The sequence below is a fragment of the Micromys minutus genome, assembly GCF_963924665.1.
Source record: "Micromys minutus genome assembly, chromosome: 10".
Lineage (NCBI taxonomy): Eukaryota > Metazoa > Chordata > Mammalia > Rodentia > Muridae > Micromys > Micromys minutus.
This window is the reverse complement of record NC_137979.1, coordinates 20369069-20396079: the sequence shown is the minus strand read 5'-3', so window position 1 is coordinate 20396079 and position 27011 is coordinate 20369069. Positions and strand designations below refer to the sequence as shown.

Below are 27011 nucleotides of genomic sequence, written 5' to 3'. Positions count from 1 at the left end.
CCCGGTAGAGTCTGGGAGGCCCTTTGCCTCTTAGCACCTCTCCTGACGTGGCCATGGGAAGCGAGGTACCAGGCAAGATGGTGGTTGGTGGTCAGGGGTTAATGGGCCTGAGTCCAGATGGTAAGCAGCTGTGCTGAGGCACAAACCAAAGTCTGCTTCTTCTTCTTTCTGGTGATTCCAGGGATGAGATGCCAGGAAAGGAACTTACAACAGATGGAAGGGAGACAGAAGGAATTTGGAATGGGACCAAGGGGCCAGCTCTTAGAGGATGAAGGGGAAGCGTTTTCTGCTCAGAGGGAACATTATTTGCCAGGAAAGAACAGGCACAGGGTCCTAGCAAGGTAGATGGGTGGGCGCTGTTCCTATTTCCTGGCTGTGACCAGGAAATCCATGTTTCTAAGATCATACCAATCCATGTTTCTAAGACAACCAGGAAACCAAATAGGAGCCACGTTAATGACGATAAGAGGTGATTGCTTGGAGCCCCGGCCAACACAGACAAGTTGAGCTCAAAGATCAGAAGTTTTGAGGCCAATTCTAAATTTAGAGTCCAATTTTTGAAGGAGCCAAAATGAGCTCTCCTAGCATGAAGTGTGTCAGAAGAATAAGAGATACAAACCCCAGAGAGCAACAAGCAGAGGAGGGGTGGGGGTGGGGGGACTCTTTTGTAGCCAGAGAAACTAGTGAAAAAGAAAAACGAGACCAACGAGGCTTCTTTCTTTCTCCCTTCTCTTCCCTTTAAACGTCTTTTCTTTTCGAAGTTAGCACTTTGAAGGGATTGTGCACTACACCCTCTGTTCTCTCTTCCCACTGCTGTTGTACTGGAAAGACATTCAGAGCACATCGGGGTGTAAGCAGAGAAGGTACAAGGTTCGCTTTCATCTCTCGCTTTACACCCAGCCCCCAACTAACTCCATATGGACCAAGGCTTGCTCTCATCTGAGAGGACGTTTCACAGCAGGAAGGGTGCACGAAAACCCACCTCAGTGACTACTTTCTTAGCTCAAACCAACGCGGGGGACTGATCTTACAATGGCTGACCTACATTGCCCGCTAGGCTGCAGAATCCCGTGAGTGACTGCTGAGGCCCATCTCTGGGTATGTTTGGGAAAGTGTTTCCAGAGAGGAATTTAGTGAGAGGGAAGACTCATCCTGAATGTGAGCCGCACCATCTCCTGGACTAGAGGTCGGGGGCAGATAAAGGAGCGGTTGAGCATCGGTCCGGCTTCTTTCTGCCTCCTACCCAGAGGTAAAGAGCTCCCTCTGCACCCGCTTCCGCCACTGCACTATCTTACCCAAGAGCACAAGGCCAAACAGCCTCCGGTATCTGGACCCTCTAACGTCCTGAGCCCAAACAAAAATGTCCTCCCTTTGGTTGTTTATCGGCCGTAGACTGTTGATCGATTTTGGTCACAACAGTGAGAAACGTTCATTTCTACAGGTGCCAACAGCATGCTGAAGCTGATGTGCCCAGAAAGAAAAAAAGTTACTGCAGGGGCTGGAGAGATGGCTCAGTGGGTAAGAGCGCTGGCTGCTCTCCCGTGACATTTCTCGTGTTTGTAGCTCTCCTTTACCCTCAAAAGTGGTACCTAGGCCGGACTTCTGTGAATCCTCATTAACCGGTGGCCTCCAATAATCTGGAGCACATGGGGATGTGCAGTCTTCCTAAAATATAGCTCTGGTGAAGTCACTGCCAAAAGCCTTCCATTGCTCCTCACTTACCTGCCTTAACCTTCAGATTCCGGTACAGGAAAGCTGGAGGCCGCGTGCTTATGGCGCACAGCACAGGGGAGGGGCTCGCTGGTCTCCACTGGAGGCCTCAGTAGAGGAACAGTTTTGGGCCATAAACAGACCCCCGGGGAGAAAAGGGTAGTTGCTAGTCTTGCACTGATCACACACCTGATCACACACTTGAGCTCAGGAAAGCTTTGCCATCCCTCTTAAGCCTTGTCTGGTAAAGGCTTTGCAACTCCCAGGAGTCAGAGGCATTGATGTGGCCAGGGTGAGCTCCCTACCTCTCTGCCTATGAAAGCAAGTCCACACAGTTCACCTTGGTGTTTAATTCTATCCATCCTCTGGCATGCCTCTCTCTCTCCCTCTCCCCCTCCCCCTCCCTCTCTGTATGTGTATCTGTCTTTCTCTGTCCATCTTTCTCTGTGTATGTCTGCATGTGTGTGCATCTGAAGGCAGTGCCTAAGGCCAGAGAAGAGCACTGATTTCCCCGCAGTTTGAATCCTAGGCAATGGGTGCGGGGAACGGACGAACTCCGGTCCTCTGCAAGAGCAGCAAGTGCCCGGAACTACTGAGCCGTCTCTCCAGTCCCAACACAGCCCTATATCTCTTATCTCATTCTTCTCCACTCACTGTGTCTAGCGCACTGAGCAATCACACTCCCGATCTCCATGTCAGCGGCTTCTGACCCACACCTAGCATCCTTCCCCCCACATATCACTTCATCTGAAATGTCCTCTACCTTTCTGCATGTTTGACTGACCTTCTGCGAACCTTCAGAGCCTAATTATCTGTGCGACCTTCGGCAAGCTAAGTGCCACTTATGTGCAAGTTTCCAAAGATGGCCTTAATTGTTGTCTCCATCCTGCCTGCCCTTTGTGGAGTGACTGTGCCAAGCCTCCAAGTCAGTGTTCCTTCTTCCCTTTGGGCGCGGGCTGGCTCTGCAGCCTTTACTGACCAATGTGGTGGATGTGATGTTGCCACTTGAAGTGTCTGTTTTGATGCTCTGGGGAGTTATTCACGCTAGAAAGAAAGTTCTGCTGTCCTGACAGAGATTGGAAATGTCAGTGATAACCAAAGTGCCCCCAAATGATGGTGAGCCCCTGGGGCTCTTCTCCCTATCGGTGAGCAATCTTACTGTTCCCTGCCTGGCAAAGTGCACTGGAGAGAGCCGATGAGCTCAGTTTTGGCTTCTGACCTACAAAATCATGGGTAGGTTGCAGGGGGTTTGGGGGGGTTTGCTTTAAGTCACTTAATTCTGGGATAGGTAGTTACACAGCAGTGGCAGATATCTGCAGTGGACCTATAGAATGGAGATGTTAATAGTCTCTGCCTCCAAGATGAAATTCTCCTAAGCCCCATGGAACTTTACCAAGCCCCTTCCTACAATGCAGATTACATTCAGGCCTGAACTACTCCTTTATAAACAATGAGCTCCTTGAAAGACCATCCCCATATGGGCAATATCTGTTTATTGAATGAATTAATTAAAAATGAGAATAATGTTTCCTCTTTAATCCACCTCGCCAAGCTAGCAATTCAAAGGAAGAGATGAAAGAAGTACCTGGGGACCTCTGGACGTCCTCCAGAGTGGCTCTGACTGGACATATGCTGTTTCTGTGTCTTCCTGTCTCGTCTGGGTGAACTGTACCCTTCAGGGCAGGAGAGATCCCAACATAAATGCTCCTAAAGGAAATCTCTATTTCCCTACCCTAAGATCTGGCTGACCTCAGAGGCCAGGGACATGTAGGGTGTGAGATCACAAACCTGGGAAGGAACCAGTGACCCCCTCGGTTATCTGGTTCCATGGCTGACAGATGCCTGAAGTTCACAAGGTAAAAATAGCTGATTCCTAAGTGATTCAATCTAATTAATTTTTCAGTGTGCTAATGGTTGTTTTTCCAGACAGGGTTTCTCTGTGCAGCCCTGGCTGTCCTGGGACTGTCTCTCTCTGTAGACCAGCCTGGCCACAAACACACAGATATCTGCCTGCCTCTCCTCTTGAGTGCTGGAGTTAAAGTGTGTGCCATCACTACCCAGCAATCTAATGGATTTTAACATGTCTAAGATAGGTGTAATATAAAGACCCCAGTATGAAAAAAGACAGGATTTTATCTGGCTCTAGGGTCTTTAGTGTTAAAAGCCAAAGGCATGCCAGACCAAACCAATAGCAGAGCTTCTCTGTTAAGGCGAGTGTCGTAGGTCTACACAGGTTACATGGCATTGTCTGCAGTGTAGTGGGTCATTGGTACAGCAGTGACAGATGGGACAGACTGTTATGCGACCCTGGGAGAGTCAGGAAACAGGCCTTCAGATTGGAATCTCTCTCTCTCTCTCTCTCTCTCTCTCTCTCTCTCTCTCTCTCTCTCTCTCTCTCTTTCATGTATGGATGTCACATCCATGCCTGGTACCTAAGGAGGCCAGAAGAGGTTGTCAGATCTCCTGGAACTGGAGTTACAGGTGGTTGTGAGCTGCCGTGGGAATGCTGGGAACCGAACCCAGGTCCCCTGAAAGAGCAGCCTGTACACCTAACCGCTGAGCCATCATTCTACCTCCAGATATCATTTTAAAAGTCATCCACACCTCTAAATCACCATTTTTGTATGTAAAATGATGTCCATGGTAATATCTGCATTGTAGGGCCATTAAGTGGATTAAATGAGACCCCAAGTTTGGCCCTGTGCCTGTGAGCACTGAATACAACATGCTGCTGATTATCAACATTAACTTCTCCTTAAAGAAGAGTACAATAATGTCTGTGAGTCAGACAGAATATAGTATAACATAAAACATAGATAGGCCTACAGGTGGACCTAAGATAACAAGCAAACATCACTCAACAGTGTCCCTGTAGCTGCTAAGGCTTACTGGTGTATGTGTGTCTTCCCTTCAAAGTGTTAGTCTTCCCTAGTAATCCCTATTGCTTCAGCCAGTGGGGTGTGGTGTCTATGGGAGCCAGGTCCCCTAAGTCACTCATTCACCCATCCATCTTTGTTCCTGGCATTATCATAGGAAGTGTATGTGTGGGGAAGCAGGGTTTCTACACCCATCAATTCAGAAGAAACACCTGCCTTTGGAGGATCTCTGAGATCGGGACCATTCTGGTCTACATAGTGAGTTCCAGGACAGCCTGAGTTAGAGAGAGACCTTGTCTCAAAAAAAAAAAAAAAAAAAAAAAAACAAAGAAAAGAATGGAGAAACAAGAAACATCTGCCTTCTTGTTCTATTGGTAGAGACGAGAAATGAAATCAACAAGTAAATTGTGTGATGTGTTAGAAGAGTCTACTGGAAGGTTTTGTGTCAACTTGGCACAAGCAAGAGTCACAGAGAAAGGAGGCTCAGTTGGGGAAATGCCTGCATGAGATCCAGATGTAAGGCATTTTCTCAATCAGTGATAGTGGGGTTGGGCTTAGCCTATTGTGGGTGGTGCCATCCCTGGGTGTGGTCCTGGTTTCTATAATAAAGCAAATTAAGCAAACCAGGGGAGCAATCTAGTAAGCAGCACTCCTCCATAGCCTCTGCATCAGCTCCTGTCTCCAGGTTCCTGCCCTGTTTGAGTTTCTGTCCTGACTTCCTTTGGTGATGAACAACAACGTGGAAGTGTGAGCTGAACAAACTCTTTCCTCCCTGATTTGTTTGTGGTGTTTTGTCACAGCAATAAAATCCCTAAGACAAAGAGGATGCATCTATGGGATAAAATAGACAAGTTGGGAATATGAAAGTGAAGGCTGGAATTAGAGGAAGAGTTGGTCTTAGCAGACCCCTCTGGGAGACTGCCTTCAAAGAAGATGGAGAGCATTTTACACCCAGGGACGAGCACACCTAGGCTGTGATGTGGAGTCTGGCTGGAGGCCTGGAGGAGACTGGGAGATCAGAGGAGAGTAGAAGGTGAGACCTGAGAGAGGACAAGTGGAGGGTGGGCTCTGTTCTTTGTAAGCATTTTAGCGTTGACTCCAAATTAAGAAAAAAAACTTTAAAAACGGAACAAACTGCCCCACAATTCATCTTTAAACTTTCCCAGTCTCTCAATATAACCAAGAGGTTTTGCTTAAATGATATATGTGAGATTAAGAGTGAGGAACGGAAATTTCAGATCATGTTGAGTGCTACACAGGGAGGAGCCTTGGAAACACACTGCTTTCCTTTTTAAAACTGGTGTCTGGGTCTCAAGTGCCCATGATATCTTTGAATCTGCTTGACTGGAATGAAGAAAACCTTTGGACCCTGTACTGGCTGGTTTTGTGTGTCAATTTGACACAAGCTGGAGTTATCACAGAGAAAGGAGCATCAGTTGAGGAAATGCCTCCATGAGATCCAGCTGTAAGGCATTTTCTCAACTAGTGATCTGGGGGTGGGAGGCAGCCCATTGTGGGTGGAGCCATCCCTGGGCTGGTGGTCCTGGGTTCTATAAGAAAGCAAGCTTATAGAGGCAGGGGAAGCAATTCAGTAGGCAACATCCTTCCATAGCCTCTGCATCAGCTCCTGCTTCCTGACCTGCTTGAGTTCCAGTCCTGACTTCCTTTGGTGATGAACAGCGATATGGAAGTGTAAGCTGAATAAACCTTTCCCTCCCCAACTTGCTTCTGGTCATGATGTTTTATGCAGGAATATAAACTCTGACTAAGACAGACCCCATTGCTTCAGTTCAAGCACAGCACATCCTATAACATCCCTCTGTATAAGTCCAAGTTTTTTTGGACCACATTGGCAACCTGAGGAAGTTTGCAAAAGACTTTGAAATGGGCATGGGCATAGCTGGGTTCCTTTCAAGGGTTTGGTATTTGGAGCATCCTTCTTGAGGTTACCTGAATCTACAGAGGTTTATGCCTTTCTTTCTGTTTGTCGTCTTTAAAAACTATCTGCAGCTCTGTAGAGGTAGAAGATAAATCATGAAGATGCTGCTTCTGATTGCTGTGAATAAAAATTCAAATGAGTCTTGTACAGGGATGCAGTTGATTTTTGCCCCAGGGGAAGATCATATCTGCATTTATTATCAAATTTGTCTTAGCATTCTTAATTGCCTATGTGTGCTCCCATAGATGGATGGATGGATGGATGGATGGATGGATGGATGGATGGATGGAAGTATTGCAGAGACTCTGAAGCGAGATCAGGTCCATGTGGCAGAATGAGGACCCCTTCTTATGCATTTCATTTTTACCTATTAATTTTAAGAATATGCGTGTATATGCTTGTGTGTATGTGTGCCGTGTGCAGCAGGTGACAAGAGGTCAGAAGAGCATCAGCTCCCCTGAAACTGAGTTATGAATGATTCTGACCCACTATATGGGTTCTGGGGAGGGAACATTTACTGGAAGAGCAGCAAATGCTCTTAACTACTGAGCCATTTCTCTGGCTCCCCTTTTTATAAATTTCAGAGGAAAGGGGGGCTTCTATACTGCATGATTGATGGGTAATCTATAGTACCTGCTTGCAGTAGGCAGGGTAGGAAGGAGTCTGGTGGTCCCGGGGCTTGCACACAGAACAGCTGTGAGGTTAAGGAGAGCAAGAATCTATACAAACTAATAGAAGAGTTTTGCAAAACAGCACAGCACTTGGAGAGAATTTTGGGGGTTACTCACTTTTCTTTGCTCCTTGGCCAATGTAAGCACCCCTTCTGACCGCCCCTTCCAGACCCGGGTCCTTTCCATTGTTTGTTAAGACACCTTCAGTCTTTCCTTTTTCTCCTCATCCTGTTTAGCTAATTTATTCATTCTAATCTCTTCCTAAACATCTCAGGCGGGACTCCCTCAAAACGATCTGTCAGTTTCGGCTTCTTCTTCTTCTTCTGGACCCCATGGCACCAAGCACCGCTTGGCAGGCGGTGCAGTGAAAAATGCCGGAAGACTGAGCTGTAGGGCTTGTTGGAACTGTCTGCTTACATTCCTTTTGTTTACAGACCATCGGCTCCCAGGGGCAGGGATTATGTCAGCTGTTTAACAACTCATTCCTTTGGCTTTGCCTTCTGGGTGGTGTTCAGGGACCCCTGGGTCAGAACATTATTGGTTGACAGAGGGCTCTCCTGACCAGGAGTAAAGTGAAGGATGCTGCATTGTGGGATGTGAAATGATACTTTGTCCCTCCAACAGTGGATTATGGGCTGGATTATGATGAAGCTCTCACTTATGATCCACATACGCTCTCTCAGAATCTGGGAATCCCACAATCGAGTCTTATATTCGTCCATTTTGACCTGTCCCTCATCATTGCCTTATCAAATTCTGATCTTTCTTCTATTTCTTGCTGGCTTTTTAAATTTATTTTTTGTAAACCCAGTTTCTCAAAAGTTAAACACAGAGTTATCATCCAATCCAGCAATTGCACTCCTAGGTAGACACCCAAAAAATAAATAAATAAATAAAAGCATGCTCATGCAAAAAAATGTATGCAGCCGCATTATTCTTAATAGCCATAAAGTAGACACAACCTAAATGCCCATCGATTGATTATTGAATCAATGAGGCATAATAACCCATACAATGAATTATTATTTTAATTATATAGATGGACTATGGAAACTGGAGAGATGGCCCGTAGGTTAAGAGCATCGGTTGCTTTGCAGAGGACCCACAACCTGTTTTTAATACCCATAGTGCACCTCCCGACTGCCCAGAACTCCAGTTCTCAGAGATACAGAGCCCTCTTCTGATCTCCTTGGGTACCAGGCACCCACATGGTCCCCAGACCTATACACAGGCAAAACACTCATAATAATATAACTAATATAAAAATAATAAAAAAAGGAGAAGTGGTACAGTGGTACGTGGTATATTGTGTACCATTATCATAGGAAAACATATCACACTAAATCAACACAAAAATACCAGCCACTAGGTCACTCTAGGTAAATGGCATATCCAGACAAGGAAAAAATACAGAAAGAAGGAAAGACCCTTTGCTGAGGCTGGGGATTGAGAAGAAACGGGAGCGACTATTAGTGGGTATGGAGGGTCAAGATGAAGCTCATGTCTGTGTCTCATTGTGACCTTTATTTACTTTGATTTTTCTATCCCGTTTCTCTCCCTTCATCTCGTCCTCTCTTTCTGAGACAGGATTTTACTGTGTAGTCCAAGCTGGCCTTGAACTCATGATCCCTCTACCTCCGGCTCCCTGGTGCTGGGTTTATGGATGTGGGGGTAGGGACCTCATTCTGCTTGACTCCTTCCTGTGGTAGGCAGAATCCCAGGCTGGCTTCCAGGACTGTGACTCCCTGGTATTGGTCTCAGTTATGTGCACTGGGGTGTTTATCTGGGTGTGATTGATCTAACCATGGGAGAGCTTCTAAGTGGATGTAGCTGCCCGGCCTGGTACCAGCAGAGTCAGATTCAAAGCTCAACAAAGACTCCATGTGATGCCTTTGCTTTTAAGATGAAGGGTGCTATGCAATGAGGAATGTAGTTGGCCTCTGGGAGCAGAGAGCAGCCCCCTGGCTGACAGCCAGCCAGGAAATAGGACCTCAGACCTGCAGCTGTAGAGAAGGCATTATGTCAACAGCCTGAATGTGTAAGAGAGTAAAGTGTCCCCCACCCTACCCCCAAGCTCCGGATGAGCACCCATCTGGCCAACACTTGGGTTCTGTCGTGCAAGAATGGCTGAGTAGGACCCCAGTCAGGTTATGTGGACTCCAGACTCACTCCTGTGAGATGCTGAGGAGATGGCTTAGAACTCAGCAGCCTGGGATGCAGGCTACGGAACTAATAGCATCAGTTTTGCATGGCGGTGCAGCTGGCTGTCATCCTGATGGGTGTTCCCAGATGCTGGGCTTTTCCTTATAAAATTCTTTAAAGGATGGCTACTTCCTGCCCCACTCCCCAGGATGATGTCACACCCTGAATGTCTTTGAGCCTGGCTTATTCGCTATGCCACACTTCCTACTTTTTCCTTTCAAAGGTTAAGGCAGAGGGGATTCTTGGCAGTCATAGAGAGGAAGCTGAGGGCCAGCCTGGCCTGGCTAATGTCATAGCTTTTTTATTCTTCCAGAAGAAATGCTGGGGCGGGAGATGGGGTGGGGGTAGGAGTGGGGATGGAGGTGTTACTCTCCTCCGGTGCTGTTCTCCTCCGGTTCTGTGTGCACACACACAAGATGCTAGAATATATCCCAAGGATCAAAAGTCCAGGAGGCAGAAGCAGTCTCAGCTTTCTGAGCAGCCGATTTTAATGTGATGTGAAAGGAGGCAGGGCTAGAATCCATTCACGAGACCCAAAGCCAGCAGCAAAGGGCTCAGGATAAAAAAGTGTGTGAGAGAAAGACCTGAGACTGAGGGATGACCTCATAGGCACAGGTGACCCAAGATCACCTCAAAGGGCCTTTGACTGATCTGGTTATGTTCGCACCAGCAGCCGTGTCCATGATTGACGTGTGGGGCAGATGTGGGGATATGTCCATCCACTACCTGGAGGTCAAGCTCTCACATACCTCCCCGTTCCCTTAATCTCGCAACTCCCTTTCCTGAGGAAAAGCTAACAGGTTTTGCTGTGGGCACAGGTTTCCCCAGAACAGAGTATGAGTTCCTGAAGGGCTTCTTCCCCTCCTTTGCCTTCAAACATGCTGAGCCCTGCTTCCTGCCTTGGCTGATTAGATCCATCCATCTCTGGAACCAATCAGTTACTACTGCTCTAATGAGCTCATGTCTTTTCTTGCTGGGAAATCGCAAATCAGCCTCTTAACTTCTTGTATAATCTCATCCATCTGGGAACCTGGGTCTCTTAGCTGGGTAGATTTGAACTTCTTTACATGGTTGTTGGGTCCCATGTGTGTGTGTGGGGGGGGGGGTAAGCTGTGTTGAGGGACTGGGAAGTGGGGGAGGGAGTCTCTAGAAAGCAAGCAGGCTTGAAGGCTTGTCTATGGCAGGCTCCTGTTCCTCCCTTTCCTGCCCACCCGAAAGCCATTTGCTTGAGTCTCTGAGGCTGCTGAACCTTCTGGATTTTTCTCTCCCTCTTCTGTATGTTTGGGAATAGGTTTATATGTTTGTGGCTTCTCCTATATTCAAGAAACTGCCCAGACCCACAGAATTTCTTCTGTTCCGGGACTGGGTATTTATTATCTTCAACCTGAGAAACCCAACACCACAGCACCGAATGGGATAAGCGAGTATGAATGCAAGGGTTAAGATGAGCTTTGTGTGATCACAGGCATTCCAAGTGTGACCCTTCCTAATTCCTGACTTCACTCCAGTCAGAAACATGACTCTGCGAGGCTGTGGGGTGGAAGGAGGGAGGCAGAGAGGCTCCAGCTCCTGGACTAGGGCTGGGGGTTGGGCTGAAGGGCCTGGCCCATTAGGATGTGTGTGTAATCCTAACAGGCTGGGCTTCTCAAACACCACCTCACAAGGGACAGCGGGAGGTTGACAGGAGGGTGTCGTGTATCTGGGAGTTGGACGGACTTCCGCTGCCTCCCAGGACCCAGCTATTTCGGAGACATCGCCTCCCACTCCCTCAAGCCATTTCTGGCCAGCCCTGATTCGTTCCACTCCGAGCACTCCACTGACCGAATGCGTGCTAGGTTTGAGATTCCCTCTGGTCTTCAACCTGTACCAGAGAGAGGTTTGTTTAGACAGGGCCAGCTCTACGGCCAGCCTCCAGGTCTCTCTCAAGAAGGAAAACTTCCATTTCTCCTGTTGTGGAGACAGAGGCAGTGTGGAGGCTTGTGACATGTCACCTTCACTAAGCTGAGCTCCATTACCCAGAATTCTTTTTCCTGGATGTTTCCTGTGAAGGCAGGTCACCAATGGCTTCCCAAGGGAGGGCTATTTGGAGCTGAGGAGAAGAGGCAGCTCTGTTGTGGCTCACATAAGATTTTGCTTCTCTGTTAACTTGCCTCAGGGGTAGGGTATACAGCTTCTTCCCCAGCTAATGGATCCTCCTCTGGCTTCTCCTCGTACCCTGTGCCAGGGTGTTATTTTCAGTTCTGTGAGCAAGGACTTAGCTTCTGCAGGGCACGCCTATCACCCAGGAAAGAGGTGGCATGGACTGACATAGATTTCTGTCTGTCCTCAGGATAAAAGCTATGAGATTTCTATCTTGTTCATCATCTTTCCAACTCCCCCCGTTGTGTGTGCGTGCGTGCGTGCACGTGTGTGCGCACAGGTGTTCCTCAATTGCTTCCTCCCTGTTAGATATTTTTAAATTACTTCATTACACTTTGTTAGTGTATACGTAAATGCACACATGTATACACACCAGCATACATATGTAAAAGTTATCATGCAATGTCCCACACACTGAGCTCAGGCTAGGTGCTGGTGCCTTTACCTACAGAGCTATCTCCCTGGCCCCACCCACCTCGGTGTTTTGTTTGTTTTGTTGGAGGTGGGCTATCACATTGAACTTAGAGCTCACTGAGTTGGCTAAACTTTCTGGCCAGCAAGATCTAGGAATTTTCCTCCTCTGTCTTCCCAGCACTGAACGTTTACATGGGTCCCTGAGATTAAACCCAGCTCCTCCTGCTTGCCTGCTAACACGTGACAGACAGAGCCATCTCTCCAGTTCTTCCTCTATATTTGTCTCCCAGTTACCTCCCCTCTGACTTCAAGCTCCAGCATGAGATGTAAATGGTCAGCCCAGGGTTAAAGTCCTGTAAAGAAGCTATGTATGTGTGTTAAGGCTCACCTGCGTCCACCTTTATACATCTGCATCCAGGCTGAGCATCCTTCACTGGACACTTCAAAATCTACAGTGTTTCAAAATGGAAAACATGGATGTGACGGTGTAAGTGTAAAATCTCACGCCTGACCGGGTGTGACAGACCACACAAAATTATGAAAAATATCGAGGGTGGTGATGGTACACACCTTTAATCACAGCACTAAAGAGGCAGAGGCTGGCAGGTGGGTCTCTGAGTTCAAGTCCAGCCTGGTCTATAGAGTGAGTTCCATATATTGAATAAAACCGTCTTCAGACTATATGCGAAGTATATATAAAACAAGTATATTTTATGTTTAGACTTGTATCCCATCCCTGTGAAAGTTCTCTCTCTCCATCTCTATCTAAATCTATATTTATAATATCTATGATAGTAATATATAATCTGAAAAACACTAAGTCTGAGACATTTATGATCACAAGTTTTGGGTTTATTTCTAAAAGTAGATGGGGGTGAGGGAGGGTCTCACTATGTAGACTAGGTTGGCCTTGAACTTACAGAGACTGGCTTGCTTCTGGCTCCCAGTACTGGGATTAAAAGTGTCTACCACCACTCCTGGCCCAAGTGCTTCGATTAAGTGATATTTAATTTTACATCAGCACCCTCATCTGGATGAGTGTTAACTGACACAGACGGTATCATGAACTCGTGGTGAAATGAATGATGCTTAGAAAGCATGTGGTCCGTATGCGTTTCAAAAATCATCTTCTGTAAGTCAGGTATCATGGGATACACCTCTAATCTCAACACAAGGTAGGCAGATCTTTATGAGTTTGAGGCTGGCCTGGTCTACAGACTGAGCTCCAGGACAGCAAGAGCGATGTAGTGAGACCCTGTCTTAAAAAAAACAAAACAGTATTGCTAGAATGTATGTCTGTGACGCGTGTACACGGGTGGTGCCTGCAGAGGCTTGAGGAGGGTGTTAGAGACCCTGGAACAGGAGCTACTAAAAATTGTGAGCCACTGGGTGGGTCCTGGGAACTGCACCTGGGTTCTCTGGACGAGTTACCAGTGCTTTGCACTGCTGAGCCATCTCTCTGGATTATAAAGCAATAGTTACCCAAGTGTGTGTGTGTGTGTGTGTGTGTGTGCATCTGTGCCAGTATATAAAGCAATAGTTACCCAAGTGTGTGTGTGTGTGTGTGTGTGTGTGTGCATCTGTGCCAGTATATAAAGCAATAGTTACCCGTGTGTGTGTGTGTGTGTGTGTGCATCTGTGCCAGTATATAAAGCAATAGTTACCCAAGTGTGTGTGTGTGTGTGTGTGTGCATCTGTGCCAGTATATAAAGCAATAGTTACCCAAGTGTGTGTGTGTGTGTGTGTGTGTGTGTGCATCTGTGCCAGTATATAAAGCAATAGTTACCCAAGTGTGTGTGTGTGTGTGTGTGTGTGTGTGTGTGCATCTGTGCCAGTATATAAAGCAATAGTTACCCAAGTGTGTGTGTGTGTGTGTGTGTGTGTGTGTGTGTGTGTGCACGTGCACATCTGTGCCAGTACATGTACCCGTGTGTGCACGTGTAGAGGCCAGGGGAGGACATTAGCTGCCCAGCTCTCTACCGTCTTGAGACAGGGTGTGCTGGTTTGAATGAGAAATGGGCTCAGGCATTTGAACAGCCAGAGAAACTCTAGAGAGGTTACGGAGCGGTTGCAGCCATGCTGAAGGAAGGGCATCGCTGTGACGGATCTTTGAGAGTTTAGAGCCTCGATGCTCTTCCAGTTCATCCTTCAAACCGGCGTGAGGGAATAGATGTGACCTCTCAGCTTTCCGCTCCGCTGCCTTCTTGACATGGTGGCCTCCCCGTAAGCCCACACCTCTCTTCTTTAAGTCGCCTTTGGTCATGGTGCTTCATCACAGCAACCAAAACAAAACTGACACGCGGAGTCTCTCACTGAACCTGCAACTAGGCTGGTAGCCAGGAAGCCCCAGTACGCCTCCTGTCTCTACCCCAGCGCGGCCCTCGAGTTACAGGTGTGCACCCATTTCCAGCCTCGTACCCAGGTGCTGGGGATTTGCACTCAGATATGGGCTCCTGTTCAGCAAGTGTTCTTATCTATTGAGCTCCGGGGTCCATGTGACCCTCTGGGCACAAACCCTAGTGGCAGAGACCATAGTCCTCTAGCACAGTACCAGGCTTGAGCAAGCAAAAGGATTGTGCAGAGGGCTTGCTTTGGGTTTTTAGGTCAGTGTTTCAGTTTGCCTTTGGGCTGGACCCACAGGACACACATGTCTAGCCAGCAAAGGCTGCAGCAGGGCCTCCCCTGCAGGGTCTTAGGGGAGGATCCGGGCTATGAGAAAAGCTGCTGTGTCAGCCTTCTGGAGCTGAGTTCAGGGCAGAGAGACACAGATGCAATCCTCACCCTCGGGCCCTGCAGCCAGTGTCCTGGAACAAACAATTGTCTTGCTACGGGTGCCAGGGGCCTGGTGCACCTCTCACAAGGCTTGTGTCTATGAAGCACCCATACCCACCCACATATGACTTTTCATCAACAATTTGCCTCTGTTTGGTTTGGTTTTTTTTTTTTTTTTTTTTTTTTTAACAATCATTTCAGCATGCTAGGATGCTCCAAGTTGAGGTTGTCCTTTGGCACATTAGTGTTCCCTTGCAAGCTTCCAAGTGGCCAGCGGGCTGCTCCTGCATTGTCGTTGGTGACAGGACACTGTGTTTGCATGTTGACTTGAGAAGCTGCCATTATAGTTTCTAGCGAGCTTTGCACTCTAAGAACTACACTCCCCCCCATGTGGTAGAAGAGAGATGGGGCTCCTGTGCTATCCCTGTTGCTCACCCGAACTCTTAACTAGCTTTAAGTCTAAAGCCCAAAAGACACCCGGTCGAAGGCATGGCATCTGGCTTTCCAGCAGCCCGAGTGAGCTGCTCTTAGATGGGGTGCTTGTGAGGCTCTTGCTCATTGGCTCTTCCCCATGAACCGACTTTCAAAAGGAGCGGTAACTTCAGAGCCAACTTCTTATAACTTTTATGCCTTTAGGGATGGGACAGAGTGAGGCCAGAGGGGAAAGCAACAGGGGGGTATATCATCAGGAAGCTGTTAGTAGGTCTTCAACAGCTGGACTAGGGGACTGGACCACAGGCTCATCAGGAGCCTTCTCTCCTCTCAAGTGTCTCAGAACATTCTAGAAGCAGTTTGCTTTCTTACACCCGGAATTGCTGTTGTTCTTTCTTCTTTACTTCTGTCCAGATGTCTGACAGGTCTTGTATGAACTGCTGGATCTAGCAAGACAGGGAGACAGCATTGACTTCACCCAGCAAACACTCCCCAAGTTCGAAGATGGAGCATCTCCTTGGAAGATTGCCCTCATTGCTCCCACCCTTGACTTCCAGAGGTGGCTGCATTGCCTCGGCTCACAGATTTTTCTAGGTGACCTTAAGAATCGGGCTTAGCAGACCTATTAGTGACTTCTCTGGGCACTGTGCTCACAGTGCATGACAGAAGCAACTTAAAGGAGTGTGCCTTCAAAGCTTGTGGCCCACCTTGGAAGTCATGGTGGAGTGCTCAGTCTGCAATGGTAGGAGCTAGTCACATGGAGAGGGGACAAGGAGGCAGAGAGTGTGTCGGGAGTGGGTGGACCAGCTGTCACCTTCAAAAGACCTGCACCTTGTAACCTACTTCTGCAAGGCATGCTTTGCTGTCAAAGGTTTCCACCTTTCCAAACCAGTGCCTCAAGCTGGGTTTAAACCATGACAGTGAACTCAAAGCACAGTAATCTGGGACTTGCTTAGAGGTGGTCACAGATGTGCAGGCGGGAGAAAGACTGCCGGTCACAAGCAGGCCTCAGAGGGAAGCATGGGCCTCAGGCAACATCAAAGGGCTTGCTTGAGGAAACCCAGACCTGATGCTCACTGCCCTTGGGGTCCTGTCCTCAAGGGAAATTTAAATTCTATTCACCAGGCTTCTGTTTTAAAAGCTTGTGGTCAGAGTGACCCCCGCATAGACTCGAAGGCTAAGACGGCCCAGCTGGGCTCCACACAAAACAGCACTGAAGAAATATTTTAATTCTGGGGATGGAAGCCAGGGCCTCATGCGTGCTGGGCCATGCTGTAGCACTTAGCCATGCACCCAGCCCCATTTCTCATCTTCACAAAGGTGACCCTCCGCTCAGGGGCAGGCTGTGTGCTCAACCTCCTAGTTCACGCCTACTTTCTCCACTCCTGTCTGTCTCTCTGTCTGTCTTCGTCAGTTGCTTAGTCGTTTGAGTTTTCCTGTCTGTATGCTTATATTCTGTGAAGATGAAGGTGCACCCGGCAGGGGAAATCTGGGCTTGATTTTCCTTGCCAGACACCCAAGTCTGACCTGGGAAGTAAAACTTGGGGGAAATCCTCAAGGGTTCAAGAAGTCCAGACTTTGGAGTAGACGGGTTGGAGGCTCCGAGCGGAGCAGGGAATGAGCAGGTTGGGGGCTGGGAGCTGCAGGTCGCCACTTCCCAGGGCATCTTTTGTCAGGATAGCTAAAGGAAGTGAACCAAGCATGCCGGGAGAACTTGGAAGTCACGCGCGCATTCCCTCAAGAGCACATGGTGCCATTTACCATAACAGACTTTCCTTGTGTCCTGTCAGAACAGGACACACAATAAGGACAAACAGCAAATCTACCTGTCAATGAAGCAGACATTAAAGGGGATTGGCCAAGGTGCCCACCAATGCAACTCTCCTCACCAAAAGAGCTTTTTTGGAGTTTTAATCAACCGTGCTATCTGGAGGACTGGAGAAATGGCTCAGTTGGTAAAGTGCTTGATAATCCACGTGGGTTTCCCTGGAAACGTAAGTGGTTGAAAACTATTTCTGAACATCAACTGAAGGGTGGGTGCAGTCAGCTTTTGGAGAAGGTGCCCAGCTTTGCCCCAGGACCACACACAGGTGGAGAAGACAGCAGCTCAGTCTCATACAGCCTCCCTCGTACAACAGACTCTGAGTTGCCACACACAGCCAACAAGTCTGTTCTGCACAGCCACTGAGTTCAACAGTGGGTCCCTACTCCTGCCCTGTGGTTGGATGCTAACAAGAATTTTGGGTGCTAATGCGGTAGGTCTCAATGTGTGGAACCCTGACCCGCAGTGTAGCTCGGGAAATATTACTAAATATGTAAATCTATGGGTTCTCATCCTACATTTACTGAGTAAGAGATTTGGGGTGGGCTCAGAAATCCCCCAATCCCACCACTAGGTGATCCTGGCACTGAATTATTTGAGGGCTACAACTTTGCCTGATTCACTCCTTCATTCAGCCTGTTCAGACCCTCCATGACCCCCCCACACCCTGCTGGACCCAGATCCACATCCTCCTCTTACCATGTCTAGCTGTTTGTGTGTGTCCTCCAGGGACACGTGGGTGGATTCCTTCAGCTGCTTGCTCACGATCTGGAAGAGGTTCAGTGTAGCCATCTTAATGGTGCCAAGCAGGAGGGTCTTCTTGGCTGCTGTGTTTTGGATGTGCGCCCAGCGAGATTCCTGGGGAGAGATGTGGTGGTAGCGTGTAAGTGAAGCACAGGGGGAGAGTGTCTCCCTCTCTCTCTCTCTCTCTCTGACTCTCTCTTTCTGTTTGTATGTTCGGGTACTCGCTCGAGTATGTGTGTATGTGTGTGTGTATGTGTGTGTGTGTGTATGTGTGTGTGTATGTGTGTGTATGTGTGTGTGTGTATGTGTGTGTATGTGTGTGTGTGTTTGTGTGTGTGTGTTTGTGTGTGTGTGTTTGTGTGTGTATGTGTGTGTGTGTTTGTGTGTGTGTTTGTGTTTGTGTGTTTGTGTGTGTGTATTTGTGTGTATGTATGTGTGTGTATGTGTGTGTGTTTGTGTGTTTGTGTGTGTGTATTTGTGTGTGTGTATGTGTGTGTATGTGTGTGTGTTTGTGTGTATGTGTGTGTGTATTTGTGTGTGTGTGTGTATTTGTGTGTGTGTGTGTGTGTATGTGTGTGTATGTGTATGTATGTTTGTGTGTGTATGTGTGTGTGTTTGTGTGTTTGTGTGTTTGTGTGTATGTGTGTGTGTATTTGTGTGTGTGTGTGTGTGTGTGTGTGTGTAGTATCTGTATGCATGTGTGCACACTTGCAGAAACATAACCAGGAACCGCACCCCTACCAGCCCTATGCTGGACCTGAAGCTTACCCAGAAGATGACATCACTGCGGGCCCGGTCGAAGCGCATCTGCAGTCTTGCCAGCTCATTGTTGTGTTGCAGGATCTCGTCATCTTTCTCCTCCATGTAGCGGGCCAGCCGTGCCTTGGCACGTTCAATCTTCTCCTGGCCTTCTTGGGCCGACTGCATGAGGTCGTGATGCATGCTCACCAGCGTCTTATAGCGGGCAATCAGCTCGTGGATCTCTTCAAACTGAGGGGCCAATGGGCTTGGGTCACCGAATAGCTGGCTCTCAAGGGCCGAATACAGGCATCTCAGCCTGGACACCAGGGCAAGTAAGCCACAGCCATTAACAACTACTGTGAGACTGTTGGCTTCTCCTGGGTTTGTATGGGCTATGCCCCTGATGTTGGAGGATTGCACAGCTGGGCCTGTATTTTCTAATGCCAGCTGTATATTAGAATCATCTGGGGACCCTTTTAGAAAAGATGCTTACCAAGCTTCAATCGCAGAGATTCAGATTAATAACATGTCTTATGGTGGCCCCCAGTGAATTAAAATTTTGCAAAATATCTCTAGGTAGCCCCAGGCTGAGCTAGAGTTAAGAACTGCTGCTGGAAAGGCACTTTGTCTCCTAAGGCAACATCGATCCTGTTCGACAAGAATGTTCCAGAAGCCACTCACAGGCCAGGAGCTATGCTAAAAGGTAGTGACAGAGCAGGAGATAAGAAAGCCAGACCCCATTCTTTTGAAATTTATAGCCTCGAGGGTGGTTGGGCAAAGGGAGGGTAGACAGTGATAAACCATCTTTATTAGGACTGAGGGGGTGGGGCTGCACAGGGCCCAGGAACTAACTTCCTGAAGCCTCTGTTCATCACGTGGTGCTGAAGAGGGGTAAGCCAGTGGGGTCAGGGGGCAAGCAAGACTCAGATCACCTGCTCCAGTGGGGTCCAGAAGCACGGAGCAAGCATGTCTACAGAGGGCAATGTGACCTCCAGTTCCATGACACCAGTGAGTCTCTCCAGAGGCTTTCACAGTGTGCAGTGCTCAGGGACTCTCTGAGCGTGTCTCCATATCATAACTGCTGGTGGTTGAAGACTGGTGTCCTGTTTTCCCAGGTGTGCTTCTTGAGGAAGACCACTCCGGCCAGTGGTAGAAGAGGTGGCAACAGCCAGAAAAGTATTTTGGGGGAGACGGGAAGGCTGACATGATATTAGGGGTACAAGTAGAGGCTAGCCAGACAAAGGCAGGGGTTGGGGGTGCAAGGTGGTGTCACAGGTAGGGGAAGAGGCCTGAGTAAAGTGAGCGGAGGCTTGGGGGTGTGCTCAGAACACTCAGGAATGTAAAATGAGGATCAGATGGGAGGGAGATGGACCTGGGGGAGTGGTGGGGACACACGAGGGAGACATGCCTGAGCAATAGCATCTTGGGAGGCTGAGACCAGAGGATTCCAAGTTCAAGGCCTGCCTGGGCTGTATCCAAGTCTGAGGCCGGTCGGGATAACTTAGTAAGACCCCGTGTCAAACTAAAATAAGGGCTGGGGTGCAGAGCAGTGGCAGAGTGCTTACCTAGCACATATGAGGACCTGGATTCAATTGCTAGTAACACACACACACACACACACACACACACACACACACACACACAAAGGGAAAGAGACAGAGATACAGACAGAGATAGACAGAGACAAACAGATAGACAGAGACAGACAGAACACTCCAGAAAACTAGGAAAAGACTATGAACATTATCCATGGAGAGTTTTAAGAAGCAGAGAGCCCATGTCCTGTCTCTATTTCCTACGGTCCTTTCAGCAAACGCCACTGGCGCAGGAGTTAGAATGAACGGGTTCAATCAGAACTACCAGGACAGAGTCTTACAGATCTATACTGATGTCGAAAGCCTCAGGTGCCAGCATAAGGTTCCTGCTTGTTCAAAGAGGGGACAATTTGAGCATCGATGAGAATAAATTTAAAAAAAAAAAAAGATTGAAACGTGGATTAAAACCTGTGAGTTCATAATGCCACAAAAAGGTCATTTTTGGAGGCTGCTGACATGCTAATTTATTATTCCGAACACTATAAAGAATCAAGAGTTCGATGCAGGCATGGCAGCCCCAGCACTTGGGAGGCAGAGGGAGGAAGATCTTGAATTTAAGGCTAGCTTGGAGTGGATAGTGAGACACTCACAAAAAGGAAAGAAAGAGAGAGAGAGAAAGAAAGAAAGGAGGGACGGAAGGAAGGAAAAAAAAGGTTGACTGAAAAAGCCAAGTTGTAGAGGGACAGGTCTGCCACGATACACAGGGTATAGACACCTGGTAAATACATCACAAAATGACGAAAGCAGTCACGAAAATGACAAATTTAAATACTATGATCCTGGTGACCCCTGAAGAGAGGAGAGAAAGACTGAGATTTGGAAGGACATATAAGAGGCTTAAATTTATTTCAGAGGAAACCAGGAAAATATAAGATTAGACAAAGCGGTGTGTGAGTTCTTGAAAGGTTAAGTTTTTCTCTGTTCTTTCCAGCATGGGGGACAGGAAGAGAAAATGGAGCAGGGGAAGGACGAGGGGGGGGCGAGAGAAAGGACGAGAGGGGGAGAGGCTGGAGAATGTAAAAGGGCAAAGGGCGGAGGTAACACAGCTGAAGCTCGCAGCATGAGGAATGAGGAAGGGGCAGGGGTTAGATTCCAGAAATACGTAGGAGGCAGAAAGGACCATATCTGATTGATGGCTTCAGGACTAGGGTGTGGGGGGAAGGATGAAGCTCAGTTATGGCGGGGCTGTAGTCTGAGGCACAGCCAGGTCTTGCTTAAGGAAGAATTTGAGAAGAGGAAACCCCGGAGGGCCCTGGGAGGGAGGGAGGAGGTGTCACAGGAGCAACGACGTATGTTGCAAGAAGGCTGAAAATTCCTGGGTGGGGTGGCAGGTCCTGCGGAGACACGGGGTGCCTGTGTCCTGGAGGGGCCCTCAGAAGAGTGCTCTGCCATTTCCAAGCTGTGAGACTCTGGTCAGGCGCCTCCATCTCTCCCATTAAAGGGATAGCTTGTTTGTTCTTCCCTGTGTAAGCTCTCAGCCTGTATCTCATCCTAAGTGCTCCTGGTCTTCGGAGGGTAGGTATTTTTCCACTCCCCACCCCCACACACAGATAGACACACAAACATAAATGTAAACACACAACCCATGTATAGACATATAGACGGGCACAGCCTCCTGCTTTGAGAACCCCACTCATAGAGGGTGGGGCTTGGCCATCTATTTCCCAGGGTCACTGCCCCTTCCCAGGTCAGGATAACTATTCCAAGGGCCCCTAAACCCCAGCCAGCTGGAGCTGAACTCTATTCCATTAGCTTGAAGAGTTCTGAGGAGGGGGCCCTGTGGTGCAGCACCTCCAGCCCTGGGACCCACCTCAGAGTTCTCCACCACCTTCTCCAGGTACTTGTTGAAGATGGCATAGTCCTGCAGTTTGACACTCAGCTTCTGGTGCTCCAGCCTCAGAGCTGTCATCTCCTGCTTGGCCTTGGCCAGTTCCCGCAGGCGCTGCCTTTTAAGTTCACGCTCTTTGTTGGCTTTCTTTAGGGCTCGGATCCGTTTCTGGTCGTTCTCCTGGGATGAGGAAGGCAGTGTCAATCAGGCAAGCCTTTCACCCTTTCTTTCTGAGACCCTGGCCTCCTGGGGCTGGTGATTCCCTTTGCTCCTTCCATCTGCTGAGCTCAGACCTCCAGAGGGCAGGCAGAGCTTGCTGGATTGCCCATGTCGGAGCCGGGGTGGGAAGGGAAGGGATTTGGTGGCATTTTCGTTCTTTGAAAGGACTTAGTAAAACTAAGGGGCTTCTGTGGCCCAAGGAGGCTGTGAGTACAGCAATTCAGCTCAAGGTCAAGAGGGGCCCTTAGGAGGAACAAGCAGGAAATTCTGAATCGGTGGGACTTGACCTCTGGGCTTCAGAGACTGGGGGATGGGAAGAGAACACAGAAAGGCGGAAGTGGAGGAAGATCCATTTTGCATACAAGAAGGCAGAATAAGGCTGTGTGGAAGCAGGAAGCCTTCGACAGAGCTCCTGTAATTTCTGATTTTAATGGTGGCCATTTGTCATGGGGCAGATGGCCCAGCCAGGGCTGGGAAGTCCATGTGCTCTCCCGATTTGGTACATAGTGCCTCTGTTTCTCCAGCTGTCAGCTGAGAGGTGGTAGCCTCTCTTCCTACAGAGCCCACGCAGTAGTAATGGAACCTACATAGAGGGGAGGACACATCTCTGATAGCCCAGACTGGCATCGGCTAGGGCTAGAGGAAACATCGTTAATTCTGCACATAGAAAAGATGAGGCTCAGGTACTGACCCTGCCTCTTTCTGCAGCATCAGGACCAGTGCAAGCCAACTTCTTGCACTTCACCAGGTGTCTCTTTTCTCCTGACACAGGGATGAACACACATGGTGGACATTTAGGGGGGGATGGAGAAAGACACCAGATATGTGCCCCACTCCAGTGCACCAGAGAGGCCAGAAAAATCCCAAATCAGTCATATCTGGATCACCTAAAAAGTTTTTAAACACCTATAGGTGTCTGGGCTCAACCTGAGACCTGCTAGAATCAGAAGAAGTAAGAAGTTACCAATGTCTATCTTTCCAACAAGTTCCATGAGATTCCACAGCCGCTGACTGCCTGGAAGTCATCTGGAGAACCCTTAACTCTCAAAGTTTCTGTCCTCTCAAATACTTCATCAACTTTGCTATGGTCTAGGCAGACTGTATCTCAGAAGAAAGAGTTCAACTCATTGATATCCCTGCCCTGTACAGATGTGTGTAGAATAAGGAACTTTAAATCTCTCATGGGAGGAAATTCAAGGACAAATAGAGGAACAGGGATTGAAGAAAAGATCACTCAGAAGCCACCTCACCTGGGGATCCACCACATGTGCAGTCACCAAATCCAAGCACTATAGCTGATCCCAAAAAGTACTTACTGGCAGAAACCAGACAGAGATGCCCCCTCAGCGACTACGCTAGAGTCATATAGATACAGCTGAGCATGTTTGCAGCTAACCATCGGACTGAACTCAGGGATCCCAATGAGGTTGCTAAAGAAAGGACCTAAGGAGCTGAAAGGGGTTGCAACCTCATGGGAAGATAACAACATTATTAACCAACCAAACCCTCCGAAACTCCCATGGAGTAAAACACCAACATTGTGTGCACTTTGAAAGACCTATTGATCCAGTTGTATGTGTAGCTGAAGATACCAGTGTCTGGCATCAATGTGAGAAGAGGCTTTTGTTCCAAAGAGGGCATGCTTTCCTAATGTATGGGGAATGCCAAGGCAATGGGGGTGGAGAGGGGGAATCAGGAGGGAGTGCACATTTGTGAAGGCAAATGGAGGGGGAGGGGGATGGGAGCGGTGCGGAGTAAAGGGATAACATCTCAAATGTAAATAAAGTATCTTAGAGAGAGAGAGAGAGAGAGAGAGAGAGAGAGAAAGAGAGAAAGGTTCTTCCATCTTCCAGGACAGGGCAGCAATGAATTCCCCCTGCAACAGGGCCCAGCTCTTCAGGGCTTCTCCACTGCTAGTCCTGGAGGATTGTTGGCCAATAAGTCTGGGTGGGTTTTTGCCTTATTTTGTTTACATTTTTATTTATTTTCATGTGGGTGAGTGTGTTTGCCTGTATACATGCTACAGTGCACACCCAGAGCTCAAAGGAAAACTCGTGGGAGTCAATTCTCCTTTTTCCAACAGGCAGGCTGTCAGTCAGCCTTGGCAGTAAGTGCTTTCACCCACTGAGCCATCTTGCCAGCCCAAATCATTCCTCTAAGTTCTGATTAAGGGGACTATCCTCTGAGTCCAACTGCTGCCATCCCTAGGGCCCAGACACAAAAGCTTCATCACAGTTGGGCTTGCTGACTATTGGTGCTGCCTTATTGCGGAGGGGATCAGGGAACCCTCACTCGAGTATCCAGTCACTCCTTCCAACCCGTTAAATGCAAGGCTGCCTTAGTTGAGATCCCACTGTGGTCTCTGGGAGGAGTTAGAGAATATGGGTGGGGAAGGGCTAGGGGAGAGACGACATCTATGTAAGCATGGAAGCCATCATCCACGGTGTACCTTCCAGTGTGGCTGCTTTAGGGTCATTCATGCTCCTGCTTAAATCTGTGCTCTGTAAGTGATCCTGATAAATTCATTGGTTCCTCAGGATCACTGAGACCTTAGAAGGAAGAAGGGGGGCATTGCTTAACCCCCTAACCCAAGGTAAAGGTCTTTTTAAAGTAGAGAGTTTCTTACTAAGTTTCTTTGCTTCATGGCCCTTCATTGCAATGGTTTCCTGACTTCATCTGTCCCTCACTTTCAATGCGAGGACAAAGATGGAGGGATACAGTGAGTGAGTGGTCCAAGCCCCTCTGACTCACTGCTGTATCCACAAATACTCCCATCTATCCATCACACCCATTCATCCACCCATCTCCTTGATACACTGTCCTGGGTACTGGCCATAAAATAGGAAAGGGTCAAGTAGAGAGCAGAGACTGGCAGGAAAATGGGACATCTTAGAGAGATGGTAAATAGAATGTAGAAGATGCCTGGGAAAGACCAGGCACTGCTGGACCAGGGAAGACGCCTTTAATCTGGGAGGTCGGGAGCGTGGGGGAGCCTACAAAGTCAAGTAGAGGGGAAGAACCATTTGGTCCAGTGCAGCACAAAAGTCTCCATCTACTGCAAACCACCCCACTTCATACCTGGATGAATTGCTCGAACTTCTGGATATGGGCCTTCAGCTGCTCTTCCTTAATACCTAGCTCCTCCCAGCGCAAGTTCAGCGTTTCCATTCTTCGTTGGAATGTCTTTAGAGGATGTGAGAAGGTGGGAGTCAGAGAAGCCACCTGCCATGGGCTCTCAGAAAGAATCTAACATCATTTGCCCAAGTGTTTTATCCTTTAGCCCGGGAGGCTCTTGAAACGCTGCTGACATAGGTCAGTGGAAAAGTAGTTGCCAGGAGTTAAATCCCCAACTCCTCAAACAAAAAACGTAGTTACAGAAGGGCTTGTAGTGTGTGCTTCCTACCCTGCACAGAGATCCTAGTACAGTATCCCATGGCCCCAGATCCCCCAAGACTCTGACCCTTTCTGCCAGAACCACCAGCCAGAATGCCAGCTCTAGCCACCCCATCACCATCCCCACCCCCAAATCAAGGACCGACTATCCATTAACCTTGAGCCCCAGCCAATCTATTCTCTACCCTGCACCCCTATCCTTATCACCCCAACTCCCCACCTCACCTCCTTTTTATGTTCCATGGCCTCCTGCATGATCTTGGCCTCTTTCTTCTTCTCCAGGAGCCGGATGGATGGAGAATCTGATTGTTCCTCGACATTTGGGAACTTCCTGCCCAAGAAGAGTGAAAGGGGGACAGGAGCCTCTGAGAAGCAGAAGCAGGATGCCCATGGGAATGAAAAGAGGGCTCCGCTCTCACCTTAGTGAAAGGAGCGGTGTGTTGAGGATAGAGTAGGTTACACGGGCTTTCAGGGGTGAGCAAGTGATGGGGGCCCAGAGTCAGGGTAGAGTTGGGCAATGGGCTATGGCAGTTAGGAGAGGAAAGGCCAAGCAGCGGAGCATCATCGTATGGGTAAGAGTGATCCCGAGCTCGGAGTCGAGGCCAACGGGCTATCCCAGGCACTTACTGCAGCAGTTGAAGAAGCCGCTCTCCATACTGTAGCCGGAAGTATTCGGCCAGGTCCTCCTCTTCCATCAGGCCCAAACTCATGGTGGCAGCTACCTAATAGCCCAGGTGGCCTGCTTTTCAGAGTGAAATGGGCAGTGGCAAGGCCACGGAGCACTCAGCGTTGTGAGTTCTAGCTCTCCTCCCCTCCTTCCTGCGTTCAAAGTCTCACAGAGAGTGGGAAGGAGAAACCAGCTAAAGGCTACCTTAGTATGATGCGCTCTTGTGGTGATGAGATCTGGTTACCTAGCAACAAGCTGCCTGGGTCTGTGGACCGTATTTGGAACCCACGGTTTGCCCTTTAACCTATGAACCCGCTAACTCCCCACCCACCTCCCCCGCCCCCCCCCCCCCGCCTTTCTCCAGGGTTTCTCTGTGGAGCCCTGGCTGTCCTAGAACTCACTCTGTAGACTAGGCTGGCCTTGGATTCAGAGACCTGCCTGCCTCTGCTTCTTGAGTGCCGTGATTAAAGGTGTGTGTCACTACCGCCCGGCTAACTTCACTCGCTTGTTGAGGTGGCCTCTCTGTTCCTGATGGCACCTTTCGGGAACTCTGGATTATGTTTCTGGTCGCTCCCTTACCAGGTAGGGAAGCAGGGTATAGCCATCTGCCCCGGAGAAGGCAAGTCGGGGTTAGGAGAATGTGAGGGCGAAGGAGAGACTGGGCTGCAGGCGGATGGTGGAGGAGAAAAGCGGTAGAGAGAATGGGTGCTTAGAAAGAACCCCGGGAGGGGGTGAGGTGGACAGAGAAGTGTGTAAAGCGGGGATATGAACCGCATTAGAACCAAGTAGTGGGCCAAAGATACATAGGGTCACAGAGGGAGTGGCCACTGGGAGTGTGGAAGAGCCT

General features: G+C 48.7%; 1 protein-coding gene across 1 annotated transcript; it reads right to left on the bottom strand.

Annotated features, from left to right (window-relative positions):
* Positions 1–15523: 15523 nt before the first annotated feature.
* On the bottom strand, positions 15524–26207 carry CCDC42 (coiled-coil domain containing 42; the record flags this gene model as incomplete). Its single annotated transcript, XM_080922930.1, has 7 exons — positions 15524–15601; positions 17677–17835; positions 18490–18711; positions 21868–22065; positions 25183–25287; positions 25723–25828; positions 26125–26207. The coding sequence occupies 7 exons, from the start codon at positions 26205–26207 to the stop codon at positions 15524–15526; spliced, it is 951 nt and encodes a 316-aa protein (XP_080779056.1).
* Between the last annotated feature and the right edge of the window lie 804 nt (positions 26208–27011).